The sequence below is a fragment of the Gopherus evgoodei genome, chromosome 10, assembly GCF_007399415.2.
Source record: "Gopherus evgoodei ecotype Sinaloan lineage chromosome 10, rGopEvg1_v1.p, whole genome shotgun sequence".
In the NCBI taxonomy this organism is placed as follows: Eukaryota; Metazoa; Chordata; order Testudines; family Testudinidae; genus Gopherus; species Gopherus evgoodei.
The window spans coordinates 70,605,094-70,626,676 of record NC_044331.1 but is presented as its reverse complement, the minus strand read 5'-3'; the positions used below and the strand labels follow the sequence as shown (position 1 = coordinate 70,626,676).

The following is a 21,583-nucleotide window of genomic DNA, read 5'->3' as shown; positions in this document are numbered from 1 at the left end:
CTCATAGACTAACAGACATTTTGGAGCATGAGCTTTCATGGGGGAATACTCACTTCCTCAGATGCAACTGACGAAGTGGGTATTCACCCATGAAAGCTCATGCTCCAAAATGTCTGCTAGTCTATAAGGTGCCACAGGATTCTTTGCTGCTTTTACAGATCCAGATTAACATGGCTACCCCTCTGATACTTGACTACAGAGTTAAATAAACTAACTAGTTTATTGGGGTTGGCTACCCTTTTGGGGAACGAGGAGCTCATTCATTTTTGTGTCAAAAAGGTAATTAATTGTGGATTGTAGATATTCCTAATATGATCCTCCCTCTCTTTTCTTACATGCTTTGATGAGCAGTGAAATAGTTGATATTTAAATGTATTTTGACAATGTTGACACGTAAACAATTTTACTTGAGCATCTGTGTTAGAACCCTTTGAAATAAATGGTGCAGTTCACACATCTCAGAGCTATTGTCTCAGGTTCAGTTAGCTTAAAAAATGTGACCTGAGTGTATGGCATCAACTGTAAGCACTTGAAACTTCCTTTTAAAATAAAATAAAAGCTTAGATTTTGGAGTACAAGGTAGCAGCATGAAAAAGATGCTGTTACATCTAGTCTGAGCTCTGAATGGAGGCAAAATGTGAGGTTAACTGGGAGGAAGGCAGGACAGAGATACAGGAGATGGAGAGAACGGTAGCTTCCCAGCTCAGCGTTTAGGAAAAACTAAGTGGAATCCTCATCCAAGTAGCCAGCAGGGAGCCCTGCATGTATGTATGTGTATTTAAGGCTGAATTATAAACTTGAAATGATACAGTGTAAATTGGGGATAGATGGATCACTTCAAAGGCTTAAAAACTGAACACAGATGTTAAAAGATGTGATTTCTTTTAAAATCTCATAATTTTAAAAGTTAATCATTATTTTCAAGGGGAATTGGACTCACTTTTGTCTGGTTGGGGGTGGCAATAACTTTCTTCCTTAGCACGTGCTTGCGGTTCCCTGCAGCTCACACAGTTCCCGTAGTTTAATCATGGCCTGTTAACAAATATTTACGGCTCCATGCTGACCGTACAAGTTGGCGACGGTCCCTAGTGGCGTGTTTGCGGTCCAATGTTGCCTTTGTACTTTGGTAACGCTCCCTTACTTGGCGTTTGCGGCTCCCTGAAGCTGCAGCTCTTTGCGCTCCCTAGGCCAGGCCCTTTCAGGACAGGGCCTGGGCCGGGTCGCTGGAGCGCCCCCTGGCGGTTCTCGCTGGAGGCGCAGGGGCGGTGCTGGTCCCTGTGTGACCCGGAGGAGTTCTGCCCCCCCACTCCCCGGCCGGCGCCGGGCCCCGGATGCAGGAGGCCGGCGGAGGGACGTCATTGTTCCCCGACGGGCTGGAACAGGAGGCGGAGCGGAGCGGCCGGGTTGAGGCGGGCGCTGCGGAGAAGGGGACCCGGCAGCGCCGAGCCGAGCGGGGCCGAGCTAGGTAACGGGGGTGGCGAGGGAGACGGACCGCGCCGGGGACTTGCGGAGCCCGGCAGTGCCGCATGCTGCCCCGTCCCTACAAATCAATGGGCCGGGGGAGGGGCCGCGGCGGGCGGGCGGGGGCCCGGCCCATCCCACCCCCGGAGCAGCGGGACCCGGCCCCTTCCCCCCTCCTTGCGGGCAGTATAGGGGGGAGGGACCCCTGGGCAGGGCAGGGCGCCGCCCCCAGGAGCGCGGCGGGATTCAGTGCCGCCGCCGCCGCCAGGCCCGGGGAGACCTGCCTGGCGGGCGGCTACTCCCCTTTCCCGTCGGGAGCCGGGTGTCCCGCTGCTCGCCGCGCTGCGGCGGCCCCCGCATCCCTAGTAATGAGGGACGCGCCCGAGGGCGGGGGTCATCGTCCCTGCCACACGGGGCTGGGAGATTCGGGTAACCGCCCTATCCTCCGCCAAGTCCAGCGTGGGGCTCCCTCCTCCCGCCCGGCCTTGTTACCTGCTGCTTCCCCTCACGGGGGGGGGGGTCTCGTGGTACCGTCTCCCCCCGCTTCTGGCGTTACCCCCGGCTCCCCATCTTAGCGATGGGCGGATTCTCTCGTGAACCCCCCCGTCCTATTCTTCCCGGGGGGGGGGGGCGCTTCTCTTGTACTGTTACCGCCCCGCTTGGTTGCCATGGACACTGTCTCTCAAATGGGTGATTCCTTTACAGACGCTTCTCCTCCTTCCCTCGCTCAGTGTCTGGGCTTCAGGCCCTAACATGTGGGGGAGAGGAACAATCTGAGGCCGGCGCTCGGTATTTGGTCCATCTGATGTTACTAGGCCCAGAGCTTGTGCTACTCCTTTACCACCCCTCCCTCAACGTAGGCCCTGTGACTGCTACTGAATTTGGAGAATGGGGGGCGGAAATTTGTCCCCCATTTGACTCTCAGACACAGATGACATCTGGACTGCAGTGTTCAGTGTGGATGATTTCATGGCACCAGCACAATAGGATCATGATGGGCAATAGAGTTGGAAAAGGCCCATTAAACCACCCAATCCATTTCCCCAGCTGCTGCAGAGTATAGGCATCCCCCCAGGGAGACTGTATCTGATATTTTTGATATTAAGAATATATTACTGATACTGGGATTGTATATTAGAGGGATGGGGAGGAGGAGAGAGAATTGTAGCTATGTTTTCTTTCCAAAACATTTTAGTGCAATGTCTAGTGTGCCAGCTGGCTGCCATCCTCTACCTCTAGAGGTGGCTTCATTTCACTGGTGCTTTATGTTCTGTGTGTAATTGGGAAAGTACTTTGGGCGGCATCCTTCATGGTCATTCTGTCCTCCCCAAATACTTTTTACACAGTAGGACAATGGATGCAAAATGACCCAAAACCTTGATGTTATAAGTCTATGGTGTGAATAAATGAAAGTATTCAGGCCAGTAATGAAAGCATAAGGTGTTAGTCAGGGGAGGGAAATTGTAAGGGAAAAAGTGTGTTCAGATGAGAACTGAAGTCGGTACAAACTGAGTCATTTTGGATCTGTTTGAAGCAAGTTGTACGAGGTGGAGAAAGACTTAAATTTGTACCTTTTTTCAGATTTTCCCATTGTTTAACTTGCACAGCCTTCATACAGGTGATGCTGTGAGACCAAATGCATTCAAGTGAGGTACCTGCGTGCTTTATAAGACATAGAAAAATATTTATTTGAAGTAACTCTAAGGTTGTGACACATAATTGGTTTTGAATTAGAGATGGAATGATAGCCTTAATTTTGTATTTCTTAGCTTTGATGGTTTGTTGCTTCTTCCTTAATTTCTTTATTTACTGTTTAAAAAAAAATCCTGACTTTTAAAATCAGGCTGAGATTAGAATGCAACTTTCTTTCCCCCATTGTTAGATGGCTGTAATGTAAAGCTCTTTTTTGTACATCAGTCATAGAATCATAGCGTTGGAAGGGACCTCAGGAGATCATCTAGTCCAACCCCCTGCTCAAAGCAGAACTAATCCCCAAATGGCCCCCTCAAGGATTGAACTCACAACCCTGGGTTTAGCAGGCCAGTGCTCAAACCACTGACCTATTAATGTGGTTCCACAATGTTAACATATGTATATTAAAAATCATGAAAAGGTGTGGTACATACCAATTTTCAGTCATTACCATTTTATGTTTGAATTTTTTAAGAGTGCAGTCTAAATTAGAAAAAGGTTCTTGTGTGGTAGGATATATAATTTAAATATCTGAAGTTAAAACATTTTCTATGTTGCATTATTTTAAACAAGGCCAAATAGAGTTTTGTAAATATTGGTTTTATATATTTTATATATGTGTATACTGTACATAAGTAATCGTTCCTGGGTGCTGTGATTTGTCAAGTATGCAGCCAGACCAATGTTTACAGTCAGGCTAAACTGATAGTGGTTTCTAATGGAATTGCTGACATGATCTTAACAACAGTGATGCAAAACTCCATGCTGCTTCTAGTGGCACGTAATTACATCTGTTGTTACTTTCGTAATCCTATACTGGGGCAGATATTATAAGCCATTGCTTGCATAAGGAAATAAATTTACAATAGCAAGTGGTTTCAGGGATAGAAAAAATTGTAGATGTGTGCAGGAGATAATATAAGTATTTGTAGTCCTATGCTGTTCAGTTCATTGACCTAAGAAGTTATCCTGAGATAACTCTTTTAATTTGGACAGTAGAAGTTAGACATTTGGAACAAGTGATGGATTTAATTTATTAATAGTAGTAATAGTACCTAGCACATCTGTAGTACTTTTCTCCTGGAAATTTCAAAGTATTTGTCAATCATTAATTTTCAAAAAAGCTTAAAAATAAGAAGTCTTGACTCTAATGTTCTTATTTTGTTTAAAATGTTCAGTTTTTATTTGGTGGTATTCTTTTCTTTTTCATTTCCTTTCACTCCTGATTCCTCCCAGTGTATTGATGAATATTATTGAAGCATCTTCTCTTTTGACTGAGAACATAAAAAACTGACTTTTAAGGGGATGGCACTTGCACATTGTGTATCAGGACTTGCATCTGCAACTTGGTGATTTGAGAGAATCTCATCTGAGACACAGTGAGCAAGGGACCTTAGATTGAGGCTCACTGTGTTTCAGATGAGATTCTCTCAAATCACCAAGTTGCAGATGCAAGTCCTGATACACAATGTGTCATCTTTTAGTATCAGGATGGCTCCACTTCTCAATAAAATGATTCCATGAAGTCTACTTAGAATTCTTTCATTTCAATTTTATGCATTTTCTTCTTAGTAATGGTGGATAGAAATGTCTAAATGTTGTGTGAATCCACGAGCATTCAGAGCCCACCCCCACCCCCCATGTAATTAAAATTTGAGCCTATTTGAAATTTTCTCTCTATAATTCTGGTATATTACCAAGCATACTTGGTAATCTTCATGTAGAATGAGCCCTATAATTTAATTAGGACTTTTACTCAGAATTTGTAGTTTTATGTGAGAACCTGGACACTCTCTGTTAACTTAGTTTGCTTTATTTAACCTCCTCACTTTAATGAAACAACACTTCCATCACATATCTTAAAGCTGTTTAAGACATACCATCTAACTGATGTCACAAGAACAAATAAAAATGCCGCCACCTTTACTTATGTTAAGCTAATGGGGCTGCTTGTGGAGTAAAAGCTCCAGGATCAGATCCTTTATGTTGAAATCAGATAATGTACAATCTTGCTATAAAACTCATGATAGAAAGTGGTAACATATTTACTGCACATGCTCAATAGCACATATTTAAAGGGATAACATAGCAAAATCTAGTCAGTTTTAAAAATATTACTTTTCTAGTTAGTACTCCTGCACGTGAGTTTCCCTGACAATTTGTGGCTTGTCACATTTCCTTAATTTTTAAATAGGAATCTTCTGTTCTACAGAAAAATTAGCAGAAACTACTGTCAAATGTGCAAAGTAAACAAACTGGAAAAAGAGCTACCTTTTGATCTGATCATTCAATAATAGTTGTAACTATGATAGGTTAAATTGATAAAATTAAAATTGCATTTGTTACCAAAATTATGTCCAAACCAATATTTCTTTGAATATCAGAAAAAATCCTGGAAGAAATACATATATAAATCTCTTTCTTCCCCTACCCCACCCCCAGAGAGGATTCCTCTGGGGTATGTCCCACTCTCAAAGTCCTTGTGCTGTGTGGTTCTCATAAATGTTAAGTGGGTAAGACATAGCTTTTTCTGGAGCCCATCAGCAGTTCTGCAGCAGACTGATAAATAAAGTCATTTCTTTTCCCAGTGTCTGGGCTTGGGCATATTGTTTCTGTAGTGCTTCCAGATTTTGCCATCTTGAATAAAAGGAACCAAGCTCAAGATATAAATACTTGGACACTTCACCACTAAATAAAACTTAGTATAGTTTTTAAGTACCTTTTGTTTGTATGCAGATTCATTATGCTAAATATAAAATGGCACAACATACCACTAGATATATAGATCATAAATCATCATTTGGAAAGGAGAGATCGGAGTAGTGACTGAGTGTTTTGATTGTGCAGGTAACTTAGCTAATCACAGGTTCATTTATATACATACAAGAGAAACATTTTAATAAAAACACAGTGGCTCTGTCTCTTTGAGTCAATATTGGCTATACTAAAACTCTTACTCTTCTTTAGGGATTAAAATTTCATGTTTTAAAATGCTCTTTATGCTAGAGCCTGGCAAAAGACATCTAAAACAATTATTTTTTTTTTTTGGTCTCTCTCAGCCTTTATACAGTATTTCCTCTTCAGTTGTTTTACAAAATTTTAATGTCATCAAATGCAAAAATGGTTGACTAGTTTACACTTATGTGGGAAAAATACCGTTGCAGTCAAAGCTGAATGCAAAATTTATCTAAGCGGGATTTTCACAAGGGTTTGCTATTAAACAATTCTGGTTAATGGAAAAAAAAATCTCATGAAAGACAAAAGTGGTAGTGGTGTAATTCAGCTGGAAAACTTTGTTTAGTGGGTCTTGGTGCATTTTTTGAAACATTCACATGAAAGACTTAGTTCTCTAAATTATTTGTGTCTCATTGGCAAAGATAATTGGTTTCATTAAGGGAAAAGTATAACAATTACCATTCTCTTCCTTGTGGAGTGCTTTTTCATATAATATTAGTTGTCATATTAAACAGAACTTTCAACTCTGTGTTACAGAGATGAACAATGACCATAGTTGACAGAGTATCTGAGTCTTCAAACCCTGCAGCTTGTCAGAAGCAGCCTTGTAGCTCCGTGGTACCCTCTACTGGAGACATGGACTCAGCCTCTGCAAGTTGGGGTGCTGTATCATCTTTGGAAGTTCCAAAGCACAAGATCACTTTGGGACCAGTACCTGGTGCTGCAGTTTATTCTAGTTCATCTGTACCTGATAAATCCAAGCCTTCAGCTCAGAAAGATCAATGTAAGTATCTCCTGTCCCCGTCTCCTCCACGCAAATTATGAACAAATAAAACCAGCTGCCATTTAGTAGGGTCTGCCGTCCTCATCTTGCAGTTCATACTCATTGGGGTAATTCTATTGATATAAAATGGGACTATTATGATTAAGGCCTGCAGCAGCAGATTCTAATCCTGTGAACCATGTGTGAGAGCTCAAATGACCAATGTTGTGAACTTAATTTGAACATGTTTACATGCAACATAACAAACTGTTTGGGGGCAGAGGTGGTGTTTCTTCATTACTTATAGTATACTTATTTACTCAAGTGTTTATTTCTGTAGAGAAGGATGTGTCTTTATCAGTGTTGCTTTTTATGGCCTATATTATTTAGACTTCTCCGAAGTATAACATTCCTCCTAAAATACTTGGTGTCAATATTCACATCACAGAAGGAGGGTGAAAAATTGTTCTTGTTAAATGCTGAGGGTAGGACAAGAAACAGTGGACTTAAATTGCAGCCAGTGAGGTATAGGAAAAACTTCCTGTCAGGGTAGTTAAGCACCGGTACAAATTGCCTAGGGTGGTTGTGCAATCTCTCACTGGAGGTTTTTAAGAACAAGTTAGACAGACACTGTCAGGAATGGTCTAATTTAGGGGTTCTTGGACTTCATTTTACCATGACCTCCTTTTGACCACAAAAATTATTACATGACCCCAGAGGCGGAGCCGAATCCTGAGCCCACCTGAGACATACTGCCCCAGGTGAGGAGACGGGGGCCAAAGCCTGAGCTCCACTGTCCTTGGCAAGTGCTTCAGCCCCAGGCAGAGGGCCTGTAATCTGAGCCCTGCCACCCAGTGCTGATGCCCTCAGGCTTGGCTTTGGCCCTGGGCTGTGGGACTTGGACTTCGGCCGTGAGCCCCAGAAAGTCTTAAGCCAGCCTTGGTGACCCCATTAAAACAGGGTTGACCCACTTTGAAGTCCTAACCCACAGTTTGAGAACCCCTGGTCTAGTTATTACATAGTCCTGCCTTGAGTGTAGGGAACTGGACTAGATCAGTGGTTTTCAAACCATTTTTCTGGCGATCTAGTTGAAGAAAATTGTTGATGCCTGCGACCCAACAGAGCTGGGTATGAAGGGTTCGGGGTGTGGGAGGGGGCTCTGGGCTGGGGCAGAGGATGGGGATGTGGGGGTCAGGGCTGCAGGGTGGGTCCGGGAATGAGGAGGGGCTCAGGGTGTGGGAGGGGGCTCTGCGCTGGGGCAGAGGATGGGGAGGTGTGGGGGTCAAGGCTGCAGGGTGGGTCCGGGAATGAGGAGGGGTCCAGGGTGTGGGAGAGGGCTCTGGGCTGGGGGTGCAGGCTCTGGGGTGGGGCCGGGGATGAGGGGTTTGGGGTGCAGGAAGGGGCTCTGGGCAGGGCTTAGGGCTGGGGCAGGGGATTGGGGCACGGACTTACCTCTGGCAGCTCCCGGTCAGCGGTGCAGCAGTCCTGGCATCACAGACCTCACTGCGCCCAGCAGCAGGTCCAGCTCCTAGGCGGAAGCGTGCAAACAGCTCTTGCCCACAGGCACTGCCCCCCAGGTCCCATTGGTTGGGAACCGGTAAATTGGAGTCCGGAGCCAGTGCACAGGATGGGGGCGGTGCACGGTGCCCCGTGGCCCCCCGTCTAGAAGCCGGACCAGCTGCTGGCCGCTTCTGGGGTGCAGTGCGGTGTTGGAACAGGTAGGCACTAGCCTGCCTTAGCTGGGCAGCACCGCTGACGGGACTTTTAACGTCCCGGTTGGCAGCGCTAACCGGAGCAACTAGAGTCCCTGGTTGCTGAGCAAGATGACCCAGTGCCTTACATGCTGTGACCCAGTACTGAGTCGCAACCCAGACTTTGAAAAACACTGGACTAGATGACCTTTCAAGGTCCCTTCCAGTCCCACACTTCTATGACTCTGTGATTCTATCATTAAGGGTTACTTATTATGCATGTTACTTGCTTACTTTGGTATCCAGTCATACTTACAATTATTAAATCATAAAAAATGTAAGTTTTCCTTTGTAATTTACAATAAGGAAAAAAAGATTAATTTGAATTGAGAGTCAGATTGAGGAAGCAAGATAGAAAAGGACTTGCTTAGTTAGGTTACTGAAATCTGGGCAATAATTAGTCTTTGTTGTATTGTCCCGCATTAGTGCAGTCTACTGTCTTAATTTTTTCCAATTGGCGTACAAAACCTTATTTTTTTACTGAGCTTGAGTTGACTTGAGAACTTGCTTTGTGGTACTGAGGCAGTCTTTAATAAGTTACTCATCAAGTAACCACGAGAATGTAGATTATTATTAGTTCTGTTAAAGTTCTTCTAGATGCTCATGCATAAGGTAATATTACTTTAGCATGATTTTTACATTAAACAATTTAATATCTTTAAAATGTGTTGGTGTTTTTTTGGCAGCTATTAGTGATGGCATTGCTCCGCCACAGAAGGTTCTTTTTCCAGCAGAGAAGATTTGTTTGAAATGGCAGCAAACACATAGAGTTGGAGCTGGACTCCAAAATCTTGGCAATACATGTTTCCTCAACTCTGCTCTGCAGTGTTTGACTTATACACCCCCTCTTGCCAACTACATGCTTTCTCATGAACACTCCAAAACATGTGAGTACTTTTAAAAAATATATAGCACCCGAAAACATTACACACTTGATGTACATATAAGATGACAGGTCCCTGCTATGAAGAGCTTATACTCTAAATAGGCTATATGCAGACAAAAGTGGGAGAGGGCAAGGGATGCAACATAAGATGAATTTTTTTGGTTTTGCATTTCAGATTTTTACTTTATCCTAAATTATTTCATTTTGTGTTTAACTCTTTCCTAACATTACCTGTTTCTCTGAACTGAACCCTTTTTAGTTTCCATTTTTTAACCTATCATTATGGGTTTTCCGCTTGTTCTTAATTGTCCGCTGTTTTGAAATAATAATTTTTGGGAAGATTGTTCCTATAACCAAGTTTTTTTGAGGTCTTCCGTAGATAAATATTTTACTAATTTGAGATGCAATGTTGCTTCACTGCTCAGGCCATGAACAAGGATTCTGCATGATGTGTACGATGCAAGGTCACATTACCCAGGCGCTCTCTAACTCTGGCAATGTCATCAAACCTATGGCTGTGATCAATGATCTTAGACGTAAGTAATTTCAAATAATCTATTTGCAAAATGCCATTTTTGTGTTTAGATATTTTATTGGCTTGTTTATTTGTCTGATTTTAATTGTAGTTTATAGAACTTAGGGTTTTTTAATAACTTTATGAAGGAAAGTTTAAAAAAACCTTTATTTTCATCCATTTTCACATGTGAGACACACAATGTAACATTTATATTTATTTGTTAGGGATAGCAAAACATTTCCGGTTTGGAAATCAGGAAGATGCACATGAATTTCTACGCTACACTGTTGATGCTATGCAGAAAGCATGTTTGAATGGAAGCAACAAGTAAGTGTCAACAAAATAGTATATGAATAGGCTGTCATTCCTATTCCTGTTCCCTATAAATAGAACATTACGTGTTCTGGGTTTTCAAAAGAGGAAACATTCATAGAAAAAAATTAATTAACTTTAATCTTCTAATCACTGCATAATTTATTTTCAGATTGGACAGACATACCCAGGCTACCACACTCATCTATCAAATATTTGGAGGGTACTTAAGATCAAGAGGTACTTTTCTTTTAAAAAAAAAAAAAAAAAAATGTAGGAATGGTTTGGGCCTTATGACTGAAACCAGGGTTAGTCAGTTTTTGGGGTTTTTTTTGTCTTGTTAATTTCTTGGTCAAGGTCCAGACTCCAGAGAAAATAATAAAAAAAAAAATTATGATAATTAAATACAAAGATTTCAGGGTCTGTTCAAAAGCATCTAGCAGTCCGGATTTGGCCGGCAGTCTGCCTGTTGACTACCCTGACTTAAATGCTAATTAAGGTAATGTGTGCTAATACCTTAGGCAATAGACTGACTATGCTTATTGTGTTAAATATTTATATTTTGATTTCAGTAAAGTGTATGAACTGCAAAGGCGTCTCAGATACCTTCGATCCGTACCTTGATATTACATTGGAAATAAAGGTAAATTATTTTATTACTCTGGCTGAATACGTTTTAAAAAGAAACCCTATTATCTGCATAGCTTTTGAAAATTTAAAATGCAGAATTTAAGCTGATTCTACCCACATAGTTCTGGGATGGATGTGACTTATACTGTACTTTCTCTTATCAATATAAATGGGCTGTGTATGGCTTACTTAATCTGGACAAGTATTAAAATAGAACATCATTCTGAAGTCTTGAATCCACAGGCATGGCAATGCTATCTCATACTTCCCAGTTCAACAAAGATTTAATTGCAGAATGTTACAACTGAGGGTCCATATTGTTAAAACATTTTTACTTTTACAATATGTGTACCACAGATCAATTACTAGAGTACTCCTTTTACAGTATGTACCACAGACCCATTACTGCTGTACTATGAAATATTATAAATAATTAAACCTCATCTATATTTGTCAAAATCAACAGAATACATTGTGTGATGTAATATATTCTGTAGTCCGTGTCTCTTCCCCACCTCACCTTCACAAATTCAGTAGTCTGCAGTGGATTTCCATTAAAATCATGTTAGTTCATACTACTGTAAGCTAAAGTGAGCATATGGGGTGTTCTTATGATGTTTCTGATAACTCATGGAGGATAAGTCCATCAGTGGCTATTAGCCAAGATGATCATGGATGTAACCTCATGCTCTGATGTCTCTAGCCTCTGACTGCTGGAAGTAGACAACAGGGTATAGATCACTTGATAGTTGCCTAGTATTGGTCACTGTCGGGAAAACAGGATATTGGGCTAGATGGACCATTGGTCTGACCTAGTATGGCATTTAATATGTTATGTTCTAATGCATTGCACTGTTATCTTACTGTTTTAGACAGCTCAGAGTGTAAACAAAGCTCTGGAACAATTTGTGAAGCCTGAACAACTGGATGGTGAAAATGCCTATAAATGTAGCAAGTAAGATGAATATTAATGACCTCTTAATACTAGATGCTTGGTTCTATCGATTGATTATTGCATGTCATTTAAAAAAAGTTATTGATGTTTTGCTTAATTCAGAAACCCAGTGTAAGGTAAAATCTCATTTGTTGTACCCAAGCAAGTATAATACAAAACATCTAAAACTTGGAAAATCTTTTTTTTGTGTTTGTTTTTTGTTTTGAGAAGGCCAGTTTTCTAATTGTTCTTCTGGGAGGGTTTGGTGTGGGGAGGTATTCGCCAAGAGATGCACTTATTTTGGCTTACCAAAGTGTTTATATATTATTATTGTCTATACACAGTACTTTGCTCATGTTACTGAATCATACCATTTTAAAAGTGGAAAAAGTTGACTATAAATTACTGCTATGTTAAATAAACCATCCTAAACCTAATCTGCTATCACTGAACACACAGCATGTCCTAGATAACATAGAAAGATAGATAAATTGATCAGACTTCCTTCTTGCATCTTAAAAATAGATTGCATGTTTAAAACATTTGGATAAGAGCACAGAGGTACAAAGACAATATACAGTAGAAGTTGTTTTATCCAGCATGTTGTGGGAAATGGGGGGTGCTGGTAACTGAAAAATGCCAGTTAACTAAGAGAGAGGGAGTTTGGGCGCAGGAGGGGATGCAGGGCTGGGGATTGGGGAACGGGAGGGATGTGGAGTGCGGGCTCTAAGAGGGAGTTTGGGTGTGGGAGGGAGCTTGGGGCAGCAGATTGGGGTGCAGGAGAAGGAGAGGGGTGCTGGACCCGGGGGGGCACTCACCTCAGGTGGCTCCCTGCAAGCGGTGACTTGTCTTGGCTGCTCCTAGCCAATAGGTGCTGCGCAGCTAGCACTGGGGTCGGTGGGTGGGTGGGAGCAGCATGCAGAGCCACCTCTGCCTAGGAGCAGCCAGAGCCTAGGCAGGTTTCCGCTCCACAAGCCACCTCCTGCACTCAAACTCCCTCCCAGAGCCTACACTCCACACCCCCCTCCTGCGCCCATACCCTCTGCCAGCCCCACGCCAATGGCTTATAAACCAGCATTTCAATGAAGATCAGAAATGCCAGTTTATAGAGTTTCCGGTTGGTGAAGTGCCAGATAAAACAACTTTTCCTGTAGTAGCAAAACAGGTCATAATTTTAACTTGGTGCCGTTAAGCAAAGAGATTTACTAAACTTTGTCTTCTAATGTTCTTGCCTCATCTCTAAATTATTAATGTAAGCCCATGTTCTGCCACTAGAGGTAGAATATTAATGGCTAATTAGTAAGGTCAAGATTTTGTCATAGGTGTTTTTAGTAAAAGTCACAGACAATAAACTAAAATTCATGGAAGCCCAGAACCTGTACCTGACTTTTTACTAAAAATACTCCCAGGGGGATGACTGACAGCTGGGGACTCAAAGCTGGTGGTTGCTCTGGTCCGCCCGCTCCCCCACGGGCAACTAGCTTCACTGATCTGGCAGGGGCTGAAGTCACAGCAGTCCATTAATGTTACAGAATCCTTGACCTCTGTGGCAAAATAGGATCCTTACCCAACATTTTCCTCCAAATGCACTTCGTTCGTCTCTCTTTTGTTATGCTAAAATGAGGTATCCAGTAGATGAAATAAAAAGGCTCAAATCCAGGTTTTCCCTTGTTCGTTAAGATCTGCAGACAACAAACACAAAGTGAATTCTGGTGGTGTAAAGATCATAAATGGGAAGCATATCTAACAACCACGGGCTTGAGTATCCCATTTCTGTGTTGTGTGGTCCTCCATATGTATAATCTGCAGGGGTCTATAGTCTGGTCAAACTTGAGGCCACAAGCTTCCCTCTTCTCAGTGGGGTATAAAAACAATTTTTAAAAAAAAGCACACTGCTGACCTACAGGGATTTTTCCATTTCTGGGAACTCTTTCTTCTACTTAACTCCTATGAGGAAACTCGGATATCTTCTCAGGTTGTGCTGGGTAGGTTTATACTAATTTTAAAGCCCACAAACTACAGTTTGTTTGAGTATCTAACCTAAGTTTCACAGAATTATATACAAAACTTTCTTGACATTATGGTCAGTAAATGCTCTTCATGGGTAGGAATTCCCTGTTCCAGTCGAGTATTTTGGGGCATAAATTTAGAAAGATAGCTTTTTCTGTAATTCCCCACCCCTTGTTTGCTGCCAAGTCATATTATTACTATTCTCCCTTCCTTTGTGGTAGAAGCTGGATCCCACTGGTTAATCCTGCAGATCCTGTCATTGATGAATAATGATCCATCACATTTACATCAGGCTGTTAGGAGCCATTTTTCAAAGGAAATCAGATGCGTCACTCTCCTTCCTCTCCAGGTAGTCTCAGTACAGGAAGGTAGTGGTCACAGTCTTGATTGTCAACAGTTTTCATAGTGTAGGACAATTGTTTGCCTGTTTTTATTGAAGGTAGATTAAATCCATTTTGGAAATTCATAGGTGCTCTTCCCAGCCCCAGATTGAAGCCGATGTTCCCTTCTTTCAGTTACACTTTTGGTATTCTGCACTCTGGCAGAAAGCTGAAAAGAGGTAGCCTGAAGTCTGATTTCACATTTTGTAATATTAGAAGTGCTGCACCGCCTTACATTTTCCTAAGCTGTTTCCAAAGACCTCGAATGCTGCAGTGAGAAGGCTGCTGCTTGCTGCATTGTGAGGGTTGCTGGCAAGCTTTATTTTTTTGTTGGCATCACAGATCTACAGATGTGTTCAAATATTAGTTTGGATGTCAAAAGGTAAGTTTCTAGAGCCTGTATTCTATTTGTCCTAGAGAACTGTCCTCATGTATTCCACTGTATCTTGTACTAGCTATGCTGAAATGTTGTTGTATATGAACTTCTGAAAAGCAAAAACATTGCATGTAAAGAAATACTTAGATAATGTAGACAAGTGTCTGAGCCACAGAAAACATGATATAAATGCTTAAAAATCCACATAAGGTTAACCAATTGTCTGTGTTTGCTTTTAAGGTGTAAGAAGATGGTTCCTGCTTCAAAGAGGTTTACAATACATCGGTCTTCTAATGTTCTTACATTGTCTCTGAAACGGTTTGCAAATTTTAGTGGTGGAAAAATTACCAAGGTACATAAAATGGTGTTACAACTGCATCTTTTTAATATTTAGATCAGCAGTAGGCAACCTATGGCACAGGTGCTGAAGGCGGCACACAAACTAATTTTCAGTGGCACTCTCACTGCCTGGGTCCTGGCCACTAGTCCTCTGCATTTTAGTTTAATTTTAAATTAAGCTTCTTAAACATTTTAAAACCCTTATTTACTTTACATACAACAATAGTTTAGTTATATATTATAGACTTACAGAAAGAGACTTTCTAAAAACATTAAAATGTACTACTGGCACACGAAACCTTAAATTAGAGTGAATAAATGAAGACTCAGCACACCATTTCTGAAAGGTTGCCGACCCCTGATTTAGATTTTCTAATACTAAGTGACCATACAAAGCCAATTAATGCATACACACAGCAACTATAGATTGTAGATGCCAGCTGTTAGGTAGAAAAATAAACTCAATAACGTAATCTTCTCCTTCACTCGTCTGGTAATAGCAGAGTTCCATTTTAACAATAAACATGAAACCAACAATAAACATCCTCCTCTGCCCTTCGAGAGCTGCCTTTGTAGCAGACTGTTCTGCTATTCAGTGTCGGATGTTTTTCAACCTGTCATTTTCCAAATGAAACTGAATCCTCACTTTTGTTTTATATTTATGCTTTTGATCCATTTTGTGTGTGTGTGTTTTTAGAAACGTTTTCTACCTCAGCATCTGAAGTCTTTTTTTTTTTTCAAACTTTTTATAATAGTTCATAAAATATTTCAGCAAAATTTGAGCCTTCTCTTCTATCTCTGTTTAGGAAGTGAAATATCCTGAGTATCTGGATATTCGACCATATATGTCTCAACCAAATGGAGAACCAATCATTTATGTTCTATATGCAGTCCTGGTGCATACTGGTTTCAGCTGTCATGCAGGACACTACTACTGCTATATAAAGGTAAAGATAAACATCTTTTTCTTTTAATAAACAGATTTTAAAAAAACCCACAACCTTTCTAAAATAAGCATTGGGGACATGAATTTTTCATTCCTCTCTTCAGCAGTACAGCCTATACTCTGAGGAAGGGAGCTGTTCTTGAAGGCAGGCTGTTTGGATGATCTGTCTTGGTAGGTTCCCATCCATATAAGGATGCAGAATCTTGCATATGTTTTTTTTGTCACCCTCCTAAAGAAAATCCTTTATTCCTTTTTGGATGGGAATTCTCCCAGGGGAGTCTTCACACAACTCAGATATTTCCATTAACCAAAACCAGTGAGTCTTCCCCACTCTGTGTTCTTTTTAAAGCTATCTCGATCATGCTAATGCTACTGGAATGTCCTCCTGAACCCTTCTTGGTTTTCTGTGTAGTCTTTAGCACTACCAGGACACTACTCCCTCAGTTGGATCATCGCAGGAAGTCCTGTCTGTCTAGAAACATTCTTTGTTGTAGATGGCCTGTCCTGTTAGAAACCTTTCACCTCAATCCTGGTTTAAGATGAAATTCCTCCTTCATTTAAATAACAAGGCCTGTTCTGTATTGTGCAAGTGTGGATTATCAATTATACTACCAAGTTTACAACGAGGTTCCCTCTCCTGGGATTTTCCTGTTGGAGGTTTTTCAGAGGCCCACAAATGCTTGTCTGCAAAATTCTGTGGACACTCTTGATGGATTTCCCTGTTGTTTAAAGAGGATTTTCTAAGTTAGCAAGATCCTCTGCCTGTTTGTGTCTGTCCCAGTTTAGATAGTAAACTCACTGCGACAGGGATGGTGGCTTCCTTTGTGTCTTATAAAGCACAGTCTGTGTGCTTAACAAATAGTAAATAATTACTGGTGGTCCTCTCACCATGGGACTTCAGAAGCATCCAGCAGGGACCATCTTAATGCCCTTCATTAAAATCAAAGCTAAGTAGAAATTATAACAGGACGAATGAGAGAGAAAGCAGGGCTAGGTTACAGAGTAATCGGAATTCTCTGCATCTAATCCTGATTCCTTTTCTGAATTAGCGGACAGAAAATAAAATATGAAATGCTGCCAGGATGGATTTGGGGGATCCTGGGAATGTTGTGATATGGTTGGGTATCTCTTTCGTTCTCCCTTTCCTCTTTCCTGGTGTCTCATCTACCCTTGTATAATTATGTCTCTGTGGGTCCCCCCAGTCCTGGGGGCCCCTCAGATGGAGAGAGGTTTTCTTCTTTTCGTCAGAATCTTTCGGCAGGATTAGTTTTAAGCCAGGGGTAGTAAATAGGCGGACCACAAGCCAATTGTGCACCGCCAGACACTTTTGAACAGACCCAGAAATCTTTTTATTTACTACTACTTCTTATTATTTTTTAAAAATTTTCTCTGGAGTCTGGATCTTGACCAAGAAATATGGACCTTAACAAAAAAAAGAAATTTGACAATCCCTGCTTTAAGCTCTGGTTCTGCAGAGGTGGTGAAGTGTTACCTGACATTTCTGAGTTGGACTGCCCTTGTTTGGAGTATTACCCAAACACAAGCTGCCAATTGAATTCCAAGTGCATGATGATGTCTCTTAAACTGAACACCGCTCCATCTACCTCTGTCAAACCACTGGGTGGGGATAGACCATGGATAAGAGAGAATTATTTTTCCTTTTCTATACCTGGCTTGATCTTTACTCTGATATAGAACAATTGGGAGAAGTTTGATTGGCAATAAGGGCTCTGCCTTTTCAGGAAAAGTTTTATCCCAGTACATCTTTGCATACAGCCATGTCTGATGCTTTAAAGGTGGACTGTTCTTTAGTAGCATTTGTTTATAATAGCCTTCCATCTGAGCAATTTTCCTTGCAAAACTAACTGGACAGCACCACAGAAGCTGGGGCTCTTCAGCTCTGAGTGGACGGAGTTATGGACTTAGAGGATACCAGGCTAATGCCCGACTCAGGTAGATATCAAAGCTGAAGCCAATAACTTAGCTCATTAATTGGCTTTATTGCTGAGGTTGGCCAATCTGGGCAGCGTGTGGACGCATGGTCCTTGAGGTCTCTGTATGAATCTTATGGCTTCCCCAGGTAGGTAAGCCTGAAGTCTCAGCGTGCACATACTTAATCTATAAGGCCATTACACTATGGAGCAGAAGAGTGGGCTTCACCCAAATAAGTCAGGCAACAGATGTGCTTGATTTGGGGAAATATAGAGGGGCTTGTAAGAAACTTTACAAAAACGGAACAGGGTACAGCTTAAGATTTGCTAAGGCAGATGACACAGCATACATCCCTTGTGCTGTAAGGCAGCAGAGAAAGCACTGAGGTAGTTGGGGGCTATGTTTCATTATATAGTCTTGTATGCTGAATGGGTGCCATTACAAGGAAGCAGTCCTGTAGCCCCATAAGACTCCGCTTTAAAGAGGATTCTGCATGCTTAAGGCATCAGGACACCATCCCTCAAATGGGAATCATAGAGGCCCTCAAAGAATAAAGTGTTCAACAAGTTCCATCAGGCTGCTGGTGCACTAACTTTCTCAGTGTACTTTCATTTTTGCTGTCTTTGCGATTTGTTTGCGATTTTTTTTTTTGACTGCAAAAAAATTTGTTAGGGTGTCTGTCCTTAATATCACTATATAAGGCACTTATAGCCATGTAATGGGATAATTGATGTTGTCTCTAAATCTTATTCTCACTAACCTGCACTTTCCTGTTGATAAATTATTTGACTCCCATTCCCAGTAAGACTATTAAGGAGGCTTCTGAATTATGGAAGATTTTCCTCTGAAAATTCAACTCCTCCAGGTACCATTGATTTTCCTCCCTAAAATGGAAAAAGGCCCTTTTGTCCCTTTCTTTGGATAGAGTTTCCTGCTATTGCTTCAAGCATCAGCCCGGGAATCCAACATTTCTGCCAAACCAAATACCTTAAAAATCTAAGGTCAAGACCCCACCTCATTCTCTCCCATTAGAGGGCAGGCTGTCCTGTTTGCAAGGCAGGGGGGAAGAAGGACCTCAGTCTGAAAATTTCAGGTGAACATAAAGCAGCTTTGCAGATAGTATCTTCAGTTTTACTTCCTGACCAGCATTAGTAATTTAATGTCTATCCATTTGGAACTCTTCGGCTTCATAGGTTGTCATAAGTCTTGCTAGCCTGTTAGTGAAATTTAGCAAGTTAGAGTATTTTGTTACTTTGCAGTTGGTTGCATAGTTTGAGAAACCTGCAGTAATCAGCCAGTCACCCACCTTTATGGCAAAGACACTGAAATTATTTATAGACTGTGGGTTTCTCATTGAGCTTTTTTTCTCTGGCACCCTAGCAAACTAGAGAGCACCTGAAAGTGTTTGAAACCACCCAGTGGAAAGTTACTAGGTTATAGACAATCTTCAGCAGCACAAGTTCTTTGACCGTGGGATCATGGTTGCATTAGCTGCCAACAGGGAAGGTGTGTAGACCTCTTCTGAATGCTTTAGCCACAAACATATGGCAAGAAATTATTTCTGTTCTATTAAGTTAGAGTTCAAGGCCGTGTTTGGTCCTATAGCACATGCCATCATATGAGTGTAAATGAGACCTGCTTGAGTGCACACTACCAACATCTGTCATAGGAATCAGGACACTAGCTCTGAACCAGGAAACCATGAAATTGATGAGTTCTACAGATTGTTGTACTTACAGAAGAATTTTTATTTTTTTAAGCTATGAATCTGCCAATTTTATTTAATTTCCCCTTGTTTCTTGTTTGAGAGTTCTATGGATGGAGGTTGAATTAAGTTTTTGTTTGTTTGTTTGTTTGTTTTTTTCCTCTTGCTTTACACAGTGCTTGAATAACTCTTGGCTTGATGTCTTTTGCTTTCAGTATCCACCTCAATGCCATACTATAACACAGGGGTTCTCAAACGGGGTCACAAGGTTATTATTTGGGGTGGGGGGTCACAAGCTATCAGCCTCTACCTCAAACGTGGCTTCACCTCCAGCATTCATAATAGTGCTAAATATAAAAAAAGTGGTTTTAATTTATAAGGGCGGGGGGGCCGCACTCAAAGGCTTGCTGTGTGAAAGGGGTCACCAATACAAATGTTTGAGAACCCACTGCTATAGCACAAGTTATTTTCTGATAAACTTTCTTTTATTCTCTGGGATGCCCAGTGTCCTTATGCCTGCTCATCCCAGACCCCTGAAAAAACTAAAACAACTCAGAGCTTACATATCTTTCTTGTACTAGTCTGGTCTCAGTTCAGAGAATGAAAATTAAAATGGCTAGAGGTCTGGGCTTTATTATAGCAAATTCTGAACTAGCATTATTAAAAATGTCAAGATGATACTTGGAGCAATCTGATTTTAAAGCTTGTGTCACTTAACTTTTTAAAACTTTTCTATTGTTTTAGCAAACTTGTTAAGTGTTCATGTCATCACTGTGTCTTTCTCTCCTGATGAGGTCCTAAACTGCTGCTGCCCTAAGCAGTTATATGTTTAAAAGGAGCGATAAAGTTTAAGAAATGGTCTGACTCTATCTTTGCATTTGCCTGATATTTTTTGCACATAACTACTGAGAAGTAGAGCTAATGAAAGGTTTTACACAGTTAACATTTAAGTAACAGATATTGAAAACATAACAAATTAAGAGTCATCCATGTTACAGCATCCAGTATCTCAGATTGTGGCACAGAGAAATGCTTTGGTTGATGAGTAGACTTTCTGGACTAGAAAACTCTTCCACACACTAGTCCTGGACCAGTTATCCTGGTCCAACAGTGTCTTTTACTGTTTCCTTTTGAACTTTTGGCTCAGGATCCTGGCTCTAAATGACAGTTTCTTGTCCTTCCTTTCTGCTGGTTCCATTACTTTATCATACCTCTGCTGTGTCTGTAGTTTTCCATAAGATTAACAAAAGCAGTTTAAAGTAGAAAAGAACTCTCTCTTGCCTTCCTTTAATACTGTAATATGCTGACGTAAATTAGCCCCTTCTGTCTGCTTCATATATGATTATACTTCTGGTTAGACTCTCTGAGAATCTTCCTCTTACAGTAATTTTTAAAATAAACATTCTTGCAGAGTTTGAGTATTTGCTAAGCAAAAAATGTACCTAGTTTCACAGAAAATTTATTCTTTTAGTTTTGTTTTATCGTGTGTTCCTTTTCCCTTGAAGACATGACTGTCTTTTATAGTTATGCTTTCCTTGATGATGAGGAACAGATTAATCTAAATCATCTTAAAAACAAATGAATCTAAAACATTATTAATCTAAAACATAATTTCTCTCTCCATACAGCACAGAGCTTGCTTCAGTGTTCCATGGCTGGCTGTAAAAGGACTCTTCCATAGTCACACACTCAACAAAGATCCCACTTGTATAGTGCAATCTTAATTCTGCCCCTTGTCAGAACTAATAAGGTTGCAGTGTTCTTTTGGCTAACTACCCATAAAATGGTGTGATAGTTCATGTGGACATATAGCAGACAACTGTGGAACAACTTGCCCATAAGGCCAGTCTCTTCCTAACCCCTGTTAGTGGGATTGACTTATACTATGAAGCAGAAGGGTTTATATCCCTTATAAAAATGTTTCTGTCTGTTGTATCTACATCGATAGATACCTTGATTTCTTTTTCAAATTCTCCTAAGCTCTTGGCCTCCAT

The 21,583-nt window shown here is 41.2% G+C and overlaps 1 protein-coding gene across 2 annotated transcripts in view; it reads left to right on the top strand.

The window, feature by feature from the left end:
• Positions 1-1,386: 1,386 nt before the first annotated feature.
• The window catches only part of USP42 (ubiquitin specific peptidase 42), a 39,854-nt gene continuing 19,657 nt past the window's right edge, over positions 1,387-21,583 (top strand). For both annotated transcript variants that reach the window (XM_030577847.1, XM_030577848.1), the window contains exons 1-10: positions 1,387-1,465; positions 6,646-6,892; positions 9,309-9,509; positions 9,934-10,044; positions 10,250-10,352; positions 10,510-10,577; positions 10,910-10,980; positions 11,840-11,922; positions 14,908-15,019; positions 15,813-15,953. In XM_030577847.1, coding sequence (XP_030433707.1) covers positions 6,655-6,892; positions 9,309-9,509; positions 9,934-10,044; positions 10,250-10,352; positions 10,510-10,577; positions 10,910-10,980; positions 11,840-11,922; positions 14,908-15,019; positions 15,813-15,953 — 1,128 coding nt within the window. In that variant the 5' untranslated portion in view covers positions 1,387-1,465; positions 6,646-6,654. The remainder of the gene's footprint in view (positions 1,466-6,645; positions 6,893-9,308; positions 9,510-9,933; positions 10,045-10,249; positions 10,353-10,509; positions 10,578-10,909; positions 10,981-11,839; positions 11,923-14,907; positions 15,020-15,812; positions 15,954-21,583) is intronic.